The sequence below is a fragment of the Eumetopias jubatus genome, unplaced genomic scaffold, assembly GCF_037043125.1.
Source record: "Eumetopias jubatus isolate StellerSeaLion01/CBP00866 unplaced genomic scaffold, mEumJub1_p1.0 scaffold_15, whole genome shotgun sequence".
Lineage (NCBI taxonomy): Eukaryota > Metazoa > Chordata > Mammalia > Carnivora > Otariidae > Eumetopias > Eumetopias jubatus.
In genome coordinates, this window is record NW_028274821.1 from 51,956,803 (window position 1) to 51,974,339 (window position 17,537).

Genomic DNA, 17,537 nt, shown 5'->3' on the forward strand with positions numbered 1-17,537 from the left:
ATTTTTTTTTTTTTAAGTAAACTCTACACCCAACAAGGGGCTCGGACTCATGACCCTGAGATCAAGAGTTGCATGCTTTACCAACTGAGCCATCCAGGCACCCCAAGATAGACTCTTTAGATTCAAAGAACAAACTGGTTGGAAGTAAAAGAAAAAAGAAGTACTTTATAAGTAGTAAAAGATATTTGGAGTGGCTATACTAATATCAAAGTAGATTAAAAAAATTTTTTTTAATTTAAATTTTAGTTAGTGAACATACAGTGCAATATTGGTTTCTGGAGTAGAATTCAATGATTCATCCCTTACATACAACACCCATTGCTCATCACAAAAAGCTCCCTCTTTAATACCCATCTAGCCCATTCTCCACCCACTGCCCTCCATCAACCCTCAGTTTGTTCTCTATCATTAAGTCTCTTATAGTTTGTTTCCCTCTCTCCTTTTTTCTTTTCCCCCTTCAAATATGTTCATCTGTTTTCTTAAATTCCACATGAGTAAGATAATATGGTATTTGTCTTTCTCTGACTGACTTATTTTACTTAGCATAATATATTCTAGCTCCACTCACATCATGGCAAATGGCAAGATTTCATTTTTTTTTTTGATGGCTGAGTAATATCCCATTGTGTATATATACCACATCTTTATCCATACATCAGCTGATGGACTTTTGGGCTCTCTCCATAGTTTGGTTATTGTTGATAATGCTACTATAAACATCAGAGTGCATGTACTCCTTTGAATCTGTATTTTTGTATTCTTTGGGTAAATACCTAGTAGTTCAATTTCTGGATGGTATGGTAGTTCTATTTTAAACTTTTTGAGGAACCTCCATACTATTCTCCAGAGTGGCTGCACCAGTTTGCATTCCCACAACAGTGCAAGAGGGTTTCCCTGTCTCTGCATCCTCACCAACACCTGCTGTTTCTTGTGTTGTTAATTTTAGCCATTCTGACAGATGTGAGGTAGTATCTCATCATGGTTTTGATTTGTATTTCCCTGATGATGAGTGATGTTGAACATCTTTTCATGTGTCTGTTGGCCATCTGGGTGTCTCTTTGGAAAGTGTCTATTCATGTCTTCAGCCCATTTCTTAACTGGATTACTTGTTTTTTGGGGTGTTGAGTTTGATAAGTTCTTTCTATACTTTGGATACCAACCCTTTATCAGATAGGTCATTTGCAAGTATCTTCTCAGCCCATTCTGTAGGCTGAGCTCTTTTAGTTTTGCGGATTGTTTCCTTTGCTGTGCAAAACCTTTTTATCTTTTTTTTTTTTAAAGATTTATTTATTTATTTGAGAGAGCGAGAATGAGAGAGAGAGTACACGAGAGGGGTGAGGGCCAGAGGGAGAAGCAGGCTCCTCGCCGAGCAGGGAGCCCGATGTGGGACTCGGCAGGGAGCCCGATGTGGGACTCAATCCCGGGACTCCGGGATCATGACCTGAGCCGAAGGCAGTTGCTTAACCAACTGAACCACCCAGGCGCCCAAACCTTTTTATCTTGATGAAGTCCCAATAGTTCATTTTTTGCTTTTGTTTCCCTTGCCTGAGGAGACATATCTAGTAAAAAGTTGCTACAGTCAAGGTCAAAAGAGTTTCTGCCTGTGTTCTCCTCCAGGACTTTGATGGTTTCCTGTCTTGCATTTGGATCTTTCATTTGTTTTGAATTTACTTTTGTGTATGGTATAAGAAAGTGGTCCAGTTTCATTCTTCTGCATGTTGCTGTCCAGTTTTCCCAAAACTGCTTGTTTAAGAAAGTATCTTTCTGCCATTGGATATTCTTTCCTGCTTTGTTGAAGATTAGTTAACCATACAGTTATGGGTCCGTTTCTGGGTTCTTTATTCTGTTCCACTGATCTATGTATCTGTTTTTGTGCCAGTACCATACTGTCTTGATCACTACTGTAATGTAGCTTGAAATCCAGAATCGTGATGCCTCCAGTGTTGTTTTTCTTTTTCAGAATTGCTTTGGCTATTCAAGGTTTTTTTTTCTGGTTCCATACACATTTTAGGATTCCTTGTTCTGGCTCTGTGAAAAATGCTGTTGTATTTTGATAGGGATTGCATTATATGCGTAGATTGCTTTGGGTACTATAGACATTTTAACAATGTTTGTTCCTCCAATCCATGAGCATGGAATGCTTTTCCATTTTTTTGTGTCCTCTTCAATTTCTTTTATAAGTGTTCTATAGTTTTTGGCATACAGATATTTAACCTCTTTAGTTAGGTTTATTCCCAGGTATCTTGAGACAAAATAATTTTTAAATAAAAGCTGTTACTAGAGACAAGAGAGTCATTCCATCAGGGAGACATAGTAATTATAAACAAATATGCCTCTAATAACAGAGCACCAAAATATAGAAAGCAAAAGTGGACAGAACTCAAGTGAGAAATAACAATTCAACATTAAGAATGGAGATCTCAAGTTTCTCTCTCCTCCAGCCACCCAAGATGCCAAAAGGGAAGAAGGCGGCCCTGGCCCCTGCTATTGTGAAGAAGCAGGAGGCCAAGATGGTGGTCAGTGCCTGTTTGAGAAAAGGCCCAAGAACTCTGGCATCAGACAGGAGATCCAGCCCAAAAGGGACCTCACCCACTTGTCAAGTGGCCCTACTACATTCAGCTGCAGTGGCAAAGGGCTACTCTGTATAAATGTTTAAAAGTGTCTCCTGCGATTAATCAGTTCACGCAGGCCTTGGACCACCAAACAGCTACTCAACTGCTTAAGCTGGCCCATAGACCAGAGACAAAGCAAGAGAAGCAGCAGAAATTGTTGGCCCAGGCTGAGAAGAATGCTCCCAGCAAAGGGAATGTCCCCACTAAGAGGCCTCCTATCCTTCCAGCTGGAGTTAATACTGTCACCACGTTGGTAGAAGACAAGAAGGATCAGCTCATAGTGATCCCACATGATGTGGGTCCAATTGAGCTGGGTGTCTTCCTGACTGTCCTGTGTTGTAAGATGGGGATTCTCTACTGCACTAACAAGGGCAAGGCCAGGCTGGGGCATCTGGTCCACAGGAAGACCTGAACCATTGTTGCCTTCACATAGGTTAACTTGGAAGACAAAGGAGCTCTAGCTAAGCTGGTGGAAGCCATCAGAACAAATTACAGTGACAAATATGATGAGATCTACCACTCTGGGGAGGCAACATTGTGGGTCCAAAGTTGGTGGCTCACAACGCCAAGTTGGAAAAGGCAAAGGCTAAAGAACTGGCCACCAAACTGGGTTAAGTGCACACTGTTGAATTATCTGTACATAAAATAAAAAGTTCTTTTTCAGCCAGTGTCAAGGAAAAAAAAAAAAGAGAGAGAGACACTTCAATACTCTATTTCAATAATGGAAACAAGTCAGATGGTGAAGAAAATAGAATATTTCAACAACACTATGAATCAACTACCCCTAGTGGACATCTATAGAACACTCCATGCAACAACAGAATATATATTCTTCTCAAGCACACATGGAACATTTTCCAGAATTGATCTTGTGTTGGGCATAAAAAAAATCCTCAATAAATTTAAAAGGATTTAAATCATACAAAGTGTGTTCTCTGACCACAATGGTATTATATTACCAGCCAACAATAGGAAATTTGGGAAATTCACAAATATATGGTAATTAAATTATATGACAGGGCAAAGAAGAAATCACAATGTAGAGTTAAAAACTGAGATGCATATAAATGGAAACACAACATAGCAAACCTGTTGGGATACAGCTAAAGCAGTGATTAGAGAACAATTACTATTGCAAATGGCTTTACTAAAAAGATCTCAAATAAATAACCTTGCCTTCCATCTTAAACTATAATTTTAATAGCAAACCAAACCCAAAGAAAGTAGTAGGAAGGAAATAATAAAGAGTGGAAATAAATGAAATAAAGAATTTCCTAAAAGAGAGAGAACTAACAAAACCAAAAGTTGATTCTTTGAAAAGATCAACAAAATTGACAAAACTTTGGCTAGGCTGACCAAGAAAAAAAAGAAAGAAAGCTCAGATTACTAAAATCAATAATGAGAGAGGAGGCATCAGTACAGAACTTACAAAAATAAAAAGAATTATAATACTATGAACAACTATATACCAACATATTAGAAAATTTAGATGAAATGGGAAATTCTAGAAAAAATAAAACCTCCTGAAATTGACTCAAGTATACACCAAGAGATGAATTATTAAAAAGAAATTCCTACAAGCCCAGACCTCACTGATGAATTCTCCCAAATATTTAAAGAATTTTTTAAGAAGGAATTAATAGCAACCATTCATAAAATCTTCCAAAAAATAAAAGAGGGAACACTTTCCATCTCATTCTATGAGGCCATTATAACCCTGAGACCCAAAAAAAGAAAGTTACCACAAAGAAAACTATAATGTCCATCAATAGAGGAAGAAAATGTGGTATCACATGTAATAAAATATTATTCAGCTTTCAAAAAGAATGAAATTCTGATATGTGCTACAACATGAGTCAACTTTGAAAACATTATACTAAGCCAACAAAGCCAGACACAAAAGGACAAATACTGCATGAGTCCACTTAGATGAGGTACCTGGAGTAAGCAAATTCACAGAGACAGAAAGTAAAACAGAAGTTACCTGGAGCTGGGGGCAGAGAATGACAAGTTATTCTTTAATAGATACAGAGTTTATGTTTGGGATAAAGAAAAAACTCTGGAAATAGTGATGATGGTTAAACAACACTGTGAATGTACCTAACACCACTGAATTGTGCACCTAAAATGGTTAAAATGGGAAATCTTACGTCACGCATATTTTATCACAATAAAAACAACAGTAATATTTTAAAAAGAAAATTACAGACTGGTGTCTGTTAGATCTGATTAATATTGACATGAAAATCCTCAATAAAATTCTAGCACACTGAATCCAGCAACATAAAAAAGGATTATACACCATGACCAAGGGGGTTTATCCAAGAAATGCATTAGTTTAAGATAAAAACAACACACACACACACACACACCCAAAACCAAAACCAAAAACCAACCCACAACAATATAATATACTACATTAATCGAATACAGGACAAAAACTGTATGACATCTCAAGAGATAAGAAAAATGTATTTAAGAAAACTCAACATGGGGGCGCCTGGGTGGCTCAGTTGGTTAAGCGACTGCCTTCAGCTCAGGTCATGATCCTAGAGTCCCGGGATCAAGTCCCACATCGGGCTTCCTGCTCAGCGGGGAGTCTGCTTCTCCCTCTGACCCTCTTCCCTCTCGTGTTCTCTATCTCTCATTCTCTCTCTCTCAAATAAATAAAATCTTAAAAAAAAAAAAAAGAAAACTCAACATGATAAGACACTTAACCTAGGAATAGAAGGGAATTTTCTCAACCTGATAAAGGACATGTAAAAATAAAACATCCCACAGTTACTACTGTACTTAATGGACAAAGACTGAAAGCTTTCCCTTTAAGGAAAAGGAACAAGACAAGGATGCCCCCTCTTACCACCTCTCCTCAATATTCTACTGGAAATATGTGCTAGGGAAATTAGGTAAGAAAATGAAATAAAATGTATCCAGATAGGAAAGGAAGAAGACTATCTCTATTTGCAGATGATATGATCTTGTATAAAGAAAATCCCAAGGAATTCACTAAAAAATAATACGATAAACAGGTACTGCAAACTTTCAAGATACAAGATAAAAATTATCAATTGTTATTTTTATATGCCAGCTATGAACAATCTGAAAATAAAATTATAAAAATAATTCCATTTATAATAGTACTAAAAAGACTGTAACACCTAAGAATAAATTTAACAAAAAAGTTCAAGACTTGTCTGAAAACTATAAAACACTGTTGGAAGGAATTAAAAGACCTAAATGGGAAGACATTCCATGTTCATGGTTCACAAGACTTAATATTGTTAAATGGCAATCCTTCACAAACTGATCTGCAGATTCAAGGCAATCAAAATTGTAACTCAGTATTTTTATAGAAAATATAAGCTGAACCTAAAAGCTATACGTAAATGTCAGGGACCAAAACAGTTTGAAAAATTTAACAAATTTGGAGGCGTCATGGTTCCAACTTCAATACTTACTACAAAACTACAGTAATGAAGATTGTGTGGTACCGGCACAGGGTAGAAATAAGACCAATGGAATAGAATCTGAGTCCAGAATTTATGGCCATTTATATTTAATATTTATGATCAACTGATTTTTGACAAAGATGACAAGAAGATAAAGGGGGGAAGAATAGTCTTTTCAACTATGTGCTATGACAACTGAATATCTGTTGCAAAAATCATCTAAAAAATGGATCATATACCTAAATGTAATAACTAAAACTGTAAAACTCTGAGAAAAAAAATAGGAATAAATCTTTGTGATTTTGGTTTCTTAGATAGGATACCAAAAGCACAAGGAACAAAGAAAAACAAATGAATTGGAATACATCAATATAAAGAACTTTTTTACTGCAAATAATACCATCAAAAATTGAGAATACAATGCAAAGAAAAAATATTTCCAAATGGTGTATCTAAGAGACTTGCATCCAGAATATATAAAGATCTCTTAAAACTCAATAAAAAGACAAACAATTCAAAATATGTGCAAAGGAGCTCAACAGAAATATCCAAGAAGATATCTAAATGGCCAATAAGCACATGAAAATATGTTCAATATCATTAGTCATTAGGGAAATGCAAATCGAAATCACAATCAGATACCATTTCATGCCCACTAAAATCAGGCTACACAAAAAGACAGATAATAACAAGCACTGGTGAGGATGTGGAGAAACTGGAATCCTTCACATTGCTGATGGGCATATACAACACTGCAGCACTCTAGAAAATAGCTTGGCAGTTCCTCTAGAAGTTAAATATGGAATTGACATATGACTCAATAATTCCACTCCTAGATCTATCAAGAGAAATGTAGTCATTTGTCCATGCAAAATCTTATAATGTCCATTTACATACAAATGTTCATTATTAATAGCCAATAAGAGGAAATAACCCAAATGTCCATCTACTGATGGATGGATAGGTATATACATAAAACAGTATTATTCAGCAAGAAGAAATTAAGTAATGATAACATGCTACAAAACGGATGACCCTTGAAAACAATATGCTAAGTGAAAACATTAAGCTGGTCACAACAGAACCCCATATTATATGACTCCTTCCTCTAGAAATGTTCAGAATAGCAAATTATAGACAAAGTAAATGAGTGGCTGCCTAGAGCTAGGAGATATGGAGGGCTGGGGAAGTGACAGCTAAATGGCACAGGGGATCTTTCTGGGGTGGTGGAAATGTTTTAAAATTGCTTGTAGTGGTTGTACAAGTGCCTGACTTGACAAGTATATTAAAAGTCACTGGAATGTGCACATTAATTGGGTGAATTAATAGGGTATGTGAATTATATCTCAACAGAGCTGCTAATAAAAAGAATTCTCGAGTTCTTCCTCACTCTTAATACAAGAGCCTGTTAAGATGACAACTTCACTTACATCCCAAATATCTCTAGCACCTGGCAGCTCCCTGCTTTGTGAAGCAGCAATTTTATGGGCAGCCTATCAGTTATAAAGGTCTTCCTCCTAAGTGATGTGAAATCGGGCTCTTGTTGCATTCACTCATGGTCCATTTTATAACCTCCTAGAGCTGGGGCACCTGGGTGGCTCAGTCAGTTAGGCAACTGCCTTTGGTCAGGTCATGATCTCAGGGTCATTGTATTGAGCCCTGCGTCAGGCTCCCTGCTCAGCAGGGAGTCTATTTCTCCCTCTGCCTCTGCCCCTCTCCATCCCCCCGCTCATGCTCTCTCTATCTTTAAAAAAAAATTCAAAATACAACCTCCCAGAGCAATGGGAATTAGCCTCAATCAGAAGCCTGATGGCACCAAGTCCAATTCTAGTGCTCAGACATGTGTTTGTCTAATAGTATTTAAAAGAGATTTTAACAGAACAGTGCTTGAAAGATTAGAATTCCGTAAATATTGGGCTTGAATTGCCAAACTGCAATAATCAGATGGAGCTAAGTAGTGTCTCTCCCCTTCAGACTGCACTCATTCTGTGTAGTGAGCCATAGTTCCCTGACTCATTACTCACACAGTCCACACTGGTTTTTGAAGATGCACATGGGGACAGGAACTATAGTTCTTGCTACTGATTTGAAAGGTTTCATTTTGGAAAAAAGGTTTTGAGTAGGATTTGCAAACACAAATGCCTCCAAGAGACCGGGCCTGGCCCTTAAATAGGAGTAAATAGATGTATATAATAGGGAGTAGTGGGGACTGTGGTTCACTCAACAGTATATGCGCTATATAAAGGAGGGGAGACACTACTCAGATTAATATACTATTGGCCTTGATAAGAAAAGTATGGGACTAGGCCAGTTTTTATCACTAGAGTCACCAGGATACTCTTCACAACTTAAAAAAAGGGGCGCCTGGGTGGCTCAGTTGGTTAAGCGACTGCCTTTGGCTTGGGTCGTGATCCTGGAGTCCTGGGATCGAGTCCCACATCGGGCTCCCTGCTCAGCAGGGAGCCTGCTTCTCCCTCTGACCCTCTTCCCTCTCGTGCTATCTCTCATTCTCTCTCAAATAAATAAATAAAATCTTTAAAAAAAGAAGACCAGTAAAGTCCTCCAGGAACTGGTCCCACAGCCTGGTTTTGAAAAAGAAGTGAAAAGAAAATTAATGAAGTTGTTTGCTAATTGTGCCCCGTGAGTTTTTTTATTCAATGTAATAGTCACAAAGTATGTGTATCTTCAGATATACTTTACTATTCAGTACTGACCTTCTTAAGAGCCTCATCCTCTGTTTTATAAACTCGCAAATACTTCTCAACAAAGAGGCTGACATAGCATTGTCTTACTTCCTCAGGGACTTTGGAAGAGGCTTCTGGTGTGACCAAAGCCCGCTTCCGATGAGCCACCTTGTATTTCGGCATCTTGTTAAATACAGAATTGTTGGTGGGAGAAAAGAAAAACATGTATTTGGTTTAACATTCTTACTATATGTATGAAAGAAGTAAAACTCTCTCAGGTAAGTTCTATAGCAGTTAGATTAAAAAATAATTTCAAGTTTCAAATTCATTAAAAATAGAATGATACAAGGCATAAAATGGCCTGCACTCACAAAAGTCTGCCATGAGACTGTGGAGTCAGGGCTGCACCCTGTGTGTACCCCACTGTAGCTGACCTGAGCACTCAATTCCTCTCTCGACTTCCCACACCTGGAATCTTCGAGCTCTGATGTGGTCCTCCACTCAGCAAATAGGAATGTTTGTCACTTACCCATTCTTAAAACCAATACAGGCCCCAATGTCAGTTACCATTTCACAAAGAAAAATGCTCAGACTTAAATAAAATTTATGAAGGATTTGTGCCTACTCAATATTAACATGATGCCAGCTATCAAAAATTTTAGCATGCCTTTTGAAGAACTTATAAAGACGATGAGAGCTCTAAAATCAGTTAATCTGCCTGACTTTGGGAAGGGGGAAGCCAATGTTACACTTCTCTGGAGTTGTTGATGTTTCTCTGGAGGGAGAAAGCCTTAAAATTGACAGGTAGTTTTCTGCTGAAGAATACTTTAGTAAACAGAAAAAAAAAGTAATTTCCACAAATAGGAGAAAAATAACTAAAGAGGGAAGGTTATACTACCGTATCACTGATAGCATTATTTACTGAAGGTCTGCCTGCTTCCCCCACCCCTTCATATACATACACATGGACATCCCTCACTGGATGTTTCTTGAAAGGTATATTCCAATGTGAAACTTTCCTTTGAAAAAACTGTAGGAGTCTTAAATTCGTCCAAGCCACAGAGGTTTTACATCTAAAAATATGCCTAATATTTCTAAGAACAGGATCAACAAAATAGCTGAATGTGACACGCAGACACAAATCCCATCATAAAATGAAAATAACTGGAAGCTGAAACTTCTCTCTGGGGTCTGGCATTTATCTGAAGAAGGGATCTCCAGAAAAAAATAATAGAAGCACTCTCCTAGGGGCTCTATGTATATACAGGAAAGCTGGTTATTAGAAATAAAATTCTGGTCTTCAGACTTAGTTTATAATACCTTTATAGGAAAAGTAGCAATATTTTTCATAGGAATGTGTGATCTGCTTGGCTTTGCAGTTGGCTTTTCCCTTGATAGAACCACATCCAGATGAAGGCTGTTTGATGTAAGTGAATTTTCTAAGAAGTTTTAATGAACAAGGGAAAAAAAAAGGTAAGTTTTAATGGCATTAGCCTCAGATGATTAGAGTTTATTTTAATGATCAATTCAAGGTTTCATAATACTTCCTTTACAGACTATTCTTTTCTTGAAACAAAATGTAAACACAAAAAAAATCCCAATAGATAATCCCAATAGAATCTAGAACAAATTTAGACAATTTATAAAGCTATTCACTCCACATAGACATGCTTGCAAAATATTACCTCTATGACTTAGCACTCAGGGATAAATAGCATAAACAATTTAATTATCATGCTAATCATATTATTTCACATAAAGTTCCGTGTCAGCGACTCAACTATAATCGGTAATATGTGGACTTCATAGGAAAGGTTTTTTAAAATAAGGTAAAATTCCGGGGCGCCTGGGTGGCTCAGTCGTTAAGGATCTGCCTTCAGCTCAGGTCATGATTCTAGGTCCTGGGATGGAGCCCCACATCGGGCTCCCTGTTCAGCGGGAAGCCTGCTTCTCCCTCTCCCACTCCCATTGCTTGTATTCCCTCTCTTGCTGTGTCTCTCTCTGTCAAATAAATAAAATCTTTAAAAAAAAAAAAATAAGGTAAAATTCCATTTAACTGATTTTTCTCATACCTTCTGAGGCTTTCCTATGGGTCTGAGAGATCGGACACACAAATATCATTTTCTTTTGTTCTGAAGGGGCAGCAAGAAAAGCCTGCCCACTCTTTATGTCAGCCATTATCTGCACTGCCTCTTGTTGGGCCCGAAGGATTGCAGGGTGACTAATTAGTGGGGGAACGGTCTCCCTCAATGGGCTAATGATCTCTTTACTGGTTGGAACCTAGAAAGCATCAACAGAAAACACAGAGAAATGATTTTAAAATTTGAGAAGACTCATCATTTCACTTTCCCTTTCTGCACAGAGGCTTTTGAAATGGACTACATTTATAATACCCCATGTAATACAACACACATGTAAATGGAGTATTCCCAGAAATAAACTGAGAAGAAAATTGAACCTTTTAAGCATATAATACAAGAAAATTTTCTTGAAATAAGAGAACACATTAATTCTCCTATGAAAATGACACTTAACTTTGTATGCAGGCAAAAATGTGAATAAAACAGCGAAGAGGAAGACCTATCCTACCAAAGGTCCTGGAATTGAAGGAAGGAGTTCTTTAGGTCACCAGGCAAAAGTATCAGTGACGCATAAAGGGAGAAACAGCAGGCTAGCCTCAGACTTTTCTACAGCAACATCCAGTACGAGAGAAAACAACGCCAGAAAGGATGTTCAGCTTGATTAGTAACAAAAGAAATGTCATACAAAACAAGGAAATAAAATTTCACCCAGACTGACAGTTTTTTTTTTTAAATAACACCCATTTTTGGTGATTTGGAGAACAGGAACCCTGAAACCCCTATAGGACTGTACCTCGTTACAACTCTTCTGGAAGGTAATATGGCAACATACTTTTAAAATGTTAAAACTCTATCTTCCTTTGTCCTGTTATTTCCATTTCTGAGAATTTAAGCAGGAAAAAAAATTTTAAGGGGGAAAAGTGAAAATATTAGCTTCCAAAAATTTTTTCCTAAGAGAAGGGGAAAGAAACTACTTAAGTAGGTACCTATATATCTGACTCCATACTCCGTATCTCCATTCCACAGATAAAGAAAATGAAGCTCAGAGAAATTAAATAACTTGCCCAAGGACATCTAACTATTCTGCAAAGAACCAGAATCCAGGTTCTTATTTGGGACTTGGAAGCACAAACTCTATTTATGCCAAGCAGAAGTCCAAGTAATACAGAGAATACAGTAATACAGAGAATAGAGCCGAGAAATAGGGTTGGTTAAATGGCACTTTTTAACCCAAAAGTGATAAAGGAATACTTCTCACAGCACTGCCTCCTTAACTTCCTTACATGGAATGTCAAAGAACTTCAGCACATACAATGTTACAAGAGGTTTAAAGGACTTTGAAAATCTACAGTTCGTTCCCCTTATTCACAGCACTTGCTGTTCTACGGAGTCCCACTAACAACGAATCGGGAAATACTGAACCATGGCTCCTAGGGCAAACACAGAGTTAGGTTCAAGAGAGTCTCCTGTCCCATTCCAGTCAATAACCTAACCTTGTTTTATGTGTGTTTCTGTTTAAAGACTCTTTACTTAGTATATATTGCTGACTCATGAACATTGAACTCCTGGTCAACAGCACTGTAACTCATGCCTACACAGAGCTTATCCAACTCATCGCCATTGTGAGGCACATCACAGGCTTCTCGATCTCAGGAACACTAGACAACCCTATACTTGGGGGCCACTTGAACCAGCAAAATCACCAACAAACACCACAAAAATGCAAAGAACGTGGCACTAAATAGATTGAGAAAAGGACATATGTTAGCAGTAGGACAGCTGAAACAAGAAGGTGGTATTACCTTGTTCAACCTTAGCTGGGAATGTGCATGTGAGGCAAATTTTTTTTTTTTTTTTTTTGGCCATTATGCTGGCTGACAAAAGACCACATAAACACAAGTCTTGATTTTAAGGTTACAAATTAACTTCAATAGGTGAATTCGCAAATACAGAATCTGGAAATAATGAGGATCGACCATAGCAATTTATAGTTAAAAAGCTATGCATTAACAACATACCTGCTTTTAATGAAAATGTTATATAATGGGGAGAAAATGAAGGATGCAGAAAATGCTTACAAGTAGGAATCAACTTATTGAGTGTCCACTTGTGCCCCCAGGTGGATAACAAGACAGTAAGTAATGGAACATACTTAAAGCTCAAAATGACAAGGCATGCACTTTATAAAATAATGTGCCCCACAAGGGAGGAACTAAATAACTCACATCAAACTTGGCAACGTGTGCAATTCTCTTTTTTGGTCCAGAAATGTTTTGATAATACAACACCTCAAATTCCATTTGCTTTCCTGAAGCCTAGTGGGAAAAAGATAAGAATTATCCAATTTCAGCAGAATAAAGGCAAATCTAGCATTTTTCCTGAAAAGCCACAGGAATTCAAGCTACAAATACGGGGCAACTTATTAAGAAATAATTCACAAAAAAATAATTTGAATCACTTGACATGCATAAACTACTATAGAAGACTTCTCTAAGTTGGGAAATCAACTATAAATTGCTGTTTGTACTACTATGGCCTCTGGAATCTGTCAAGTCTACAAAACACTATATCCAGCCAATTATCAAGGTTTTTCCCTTGTCATTCCAATATATTACTGATCACAAGTATTAGAATATATATCATATAAATGTTATATAATTAATATTTCTAGAGTTCAGAATAGAGTATGTATTTAAGGGAAACTCCTTTAAATTTAGGAAAAGGATTAAAAAAAAAACTGACCTGTTTAGTAGTCTCTCTACAAGCTTTACTTTCTGTGAACTCAGTGAAAATTCGAAGACATTCCTTCATAGTGTCATCTGAATCAGAGGGAGTGTCCTCTTCAGTATGCTCCTTATCAAAAATCAAATTCAACTAATTTGCTGTCTTCAAAAGTAGTGAACTCCTGACTATTGTCTTGTCTTTTCAGCACTTTGTCTTCTGCACACTCATCTGAGTAAGAGATTTGGGGCTGGGTTGAATACCAACATTCATTTTCCTCATTTTGAGCAACATAAATTGTTTTTACGTATTTTTTGCTCCGTGGATAACTCTCATTACAAATTCTGTTCTGTATTTCTTTGTCACTGAGAGGTGCACAAGGTATGCTTTCTTCTGAAACACGGACATAGTTTTTCTCACCACCAAAGCTTCCCGTCTTAGAAATGTGGTTTTTAACACCATACAAGTTTATGTTACTTTTAATATCTAGTGAGCCTTGCATGAGCCATTTTGGTGGTACTAATTTGTTACCATCATCTATTTGTGTGGTTAGTTGGGTTTTCTCTAGTTTTTCCACTTCTGTGCCACTAATTTGAAGATTTCTCTCCTCTGAGGACATTATATGTAACCTTTTGTCCATATTCTGATATTTGAAACCTCTCAAAGGTTTAGACTTTTTAGAAATAGGCATGACTGGAGGTACATCCATTACAAGGTCATCTTCATCAGATTCTTGGAAGATTTATCGTAATTCTTATTGGTGAAACATAAGGTCTTTGGCTCTCCTGGGACTTGTGGCAATTTTCCCCCACAGATTTTTTCAAGTGGCAGAGGTGCTGTCTATCATTCTCATCCTGCCTGGCTTTCGATGTGCCAAGCAGCCCTGCAGAATAATTGAGCAAGGGATCATATTCAAGATCTGTTACTGGACATTTGTGGTCCAGCACATACTTTCTAGGCTGACTCTCTTTGTTCTTTGATGGTTCATTCCACTTTTCCTTTGGAAGAAGGCTATTATATTCAAGAAAATCTTGCCTCAAATTTGTGTCACTCGAGGCAATGTGGCTTCGTGGTAGTTCTTCAAGCGTTAAAGTAAACTTGGAGAGCCTCTTTTGCTTTTCTTCAACCTCAGTCTTGACAGATTCAATTTCTTTGTTGAGCCTCTCCAGTTCTTCCATAGTTGTGCCTAGTTTTGTCAATGGAAGATGAGTTCTATCTTTAAAAATCACCTCAGGTGAAATGCAGACTCCAGAATATCCTGGACAGGTAGTTTACTATCAATAGGACATTAACTCCTCCAAACCCAGCCATTAGCACACAAGTGGTTCTTAGAATCAGAATGAGAAGTCAAGGACTAGCTCTCTGTAAGTTTTTCAAATGTCAAGCCCATCTCCATGACTGATTAAATAACATCCGTGCCTCATTACTAGAGTGATCATATATCAGTGGGGCAGGCCAGGTTTACACAAAATTATTAAACTGTGTCAAATGTGATACAGTTTGGATATACCCCATTCACCTTATTATTTACCACCCAGTGACAATTTGAAGAGTTCAAATAGCTGAATGCGACTTACACAGAACTGCACATAGTTTCATACACCAATACATCTTGGTTACAAGAAAAAGTTAATTAAAGCACCAGTCTCTCCTAAATTCAATGGGCCTCAAAATTCTCATTGAGGTCCCTGGTAATTTACCGATTGCCTCAAACATAAAACACCCCCTCCCCAACATACATTATAAAAGAAATCTTAAAAAAAAAAATTCAGTCAATAGAACAAAACTCCAGAGCAGTTTTGGATTCACGCTCCTGAGGAAAAACCAGGACAGTAACAAGAGAGAAGCCTTGCAGTAATGACTGTTCACAGCACCTGGCCGCTCCTTCCTGACTTTTAACTAAAGAAATCACAAGTTTCTTCCCTCTTTTCAAGATACACTTTCCTCTGTCATTTATGGGATAATTTACACACCTCTCTCTTAAGAGATTTCAGATTTCAGATGGGTCCCAATTTTTGAAACTCTGAATTTTTTAGATAAGCCCCATGTTTTGGTAACACACACATGCTTCTTCTTAACACAATGAGCACTGTCTTGGCTCAACAGCCTTTCGTTTTCTATTAAGAAATTAACTCTGCTGAAATCTAAAACAATGTGTTACAGAAGTGTGTGGCATTTGAGTGGAGGAGGGAGGGAGAAGGCAAAAGGCAAGCACAAGAATGAGAATTATCCTAGGATCCAAACAAACGCCTGGATCAAATTTCCCTTTAAATACACTTGGGCAGGCGACTAACCTCTGGATAACCAGCCAGAATTGCATTTTAGCATAAGCTGGGTTTTATTTGGTTGCCTTGATTCCGGAAAGGCTGTTTAGGCACTGCTTTGGTGGCGCTATTGAAAAAAAATAGGGAGATTATACTTTCTCTCCATGTCACCAGTTAAAAAAAACCTTTTTTCTCATCAGAAGCTACATTTAGGGAGCTGATTTTGAAGTTTGAAGGCACACGTTAACAATCTTCGCTCAGGTTAGAAGTGACTGAGAGGAGTTCCTCTGGATTGTAAATACTTTCTGCTCCAAAGGCGGTGCTACCCTATCTCCTTTCACCAGAGCATACAAAACCCCTATAGTAACTCCACAATGGGGATGGGTGGCAAGGAGGGAGGAGAAGACCACACAAGTCCATCTCACAGCCAGCAAACCTGTGCACGCCTTTCTAGGATCCCGCGCTCCAAGAGCTGGCATCTGCCAGCTCACAGCAAGGAGACCGCTTGCTCAGCGCCCGGCTCGCCGATCCTCTGACCACGTGACTTTGGTCCCGCCCCGCGCGCAGCTGCGGGCGGAGCCACTCACGTAGAGGGGGGCGGGTGCGCACAGCGCTTGGTTACTGTGGCGGAGGTGCTCCCTTCTCCCGACCCCGGGAAGAGAGGTTCTTAAGACAGCCAGCCCACTCCATCTTCCCAAACATTACTGCCCCACCTCCCCCAGGTTCCGGGAATCTTGCGACCACCCAAAAGGCCTGAGAAAAACGCTCCCAGTTAGAACCCCCATAGCACCCTTTCTGTTTGGCAGATCTCAGGACATACTTAACACGGGAGAAAGCATAAAGGTTGGCACTTAAGGCTCCTGATCCTGGGGGTGTGATGGGGGGAGATTTAGTCTTGGGGACTCTGGGACAACTTGGTTCCTCAACCACCCCCCCCCCACCATAACTTGACTGCACGTTACATGGTATCTGCCAGCTATCTCCACTGATGAGAAGACAATTTCTAAAAATATGGTTAACATCTCTTTGGGCCAGTTTAGCCATAGTAATGCTATAGTGATTAACTTTCTCACTCTATAATACTTTTTTAAGTACTGGAGAGAAGTTGGGTGATTGAAATGTGACTTACACCTATTTCTGATCAAGGAAATTCTCGACACCTCTCAAGGGTGGGTGGAGAAAACAGGTGGGAATGGTTGGTAGTCAATCCCTCCTCAAGCCCACCTGACGTTCTTTCCACGAGCTCTTTCTCACCCGTGGATTCAACAAGGCTCCTCCGCACCTCGAGTACTCCCAAGCAGCTGCAACCACCTGCCTCACTCCGTTCCCACCGCTTGTCCTGGTGTCTGAACTGGCAAAACAAACGCTGGCACAGACCCCCGGTGCCGTCAAAAGGGCACGGAAAATGGCAAAAGTAACCCGCAGAGGGTAGCATGGGCCACTGCTCAAGATCACCCCCACTGGCTCAGGAACTCTGCCCACTACCAGCTAGATCTGAGGTGAGCTGCCGGGTCACTTCTTTTCCCTCAAGGGTCAGTCTTATATAGTCCATAGCTACTCAAAGGCGGAGCTTCCGAGCTTTTGCAACCAATGGTGAGACTGGGGCTGGAGTCAGGGCGGAAATCAGAGACGGAGCAAATGACTCTGAGAATGGTTGGTAGGGGACCTGGCAGGTGAGTGTAGAGAGTCCGTCTGTCCTCCGTGGGGAAGGTTTATAGAGACCTAA

The 17,537-nt window shown here is 38.9% G+C and overlaps 1 protein-coding gene and 1 pseudogene across 1 annotated transcript in view; one reads left to right on the top strand and one right to left on the bottom strand.

Moving 5' to 3' along the window:
- Positions 1-17,246, bottom strand: part of LOC114218236 (RNA exonuclease 1 homolog) — a 43,612-nt gene extending 26,366 nt beyond the window's left edge. The window contains 8 exon segments of the mRNA XM_088018792.1: positions 8,776-8,928; positions 10,066-10,184; positions 10,818-11,025; positions 13,052-13,141; positions 13,569-13,688; positions 13,690-14,283; positions 14,285-14,733; positions 17,066-17,246. Coding sequence (XP_087874918.1) covers positions 8,776-8,928; positions 10,066-10,184; positions 10,818-11,025; positions 13,052-13,141; positions 13,569-13,688; positions 13,690-14,283; positions 14,285-14,733; positions 17,066-17,246 — 1,914 coding nt within the window.
- On the top strand, positions 2,451-3,227 carry LOC114218193 (large ribosomal subunit protein eL8 pseudogene; annotated as a pseudogene).
- Positions 17,247-17,537: the final 291 nt, after the last annotated feature.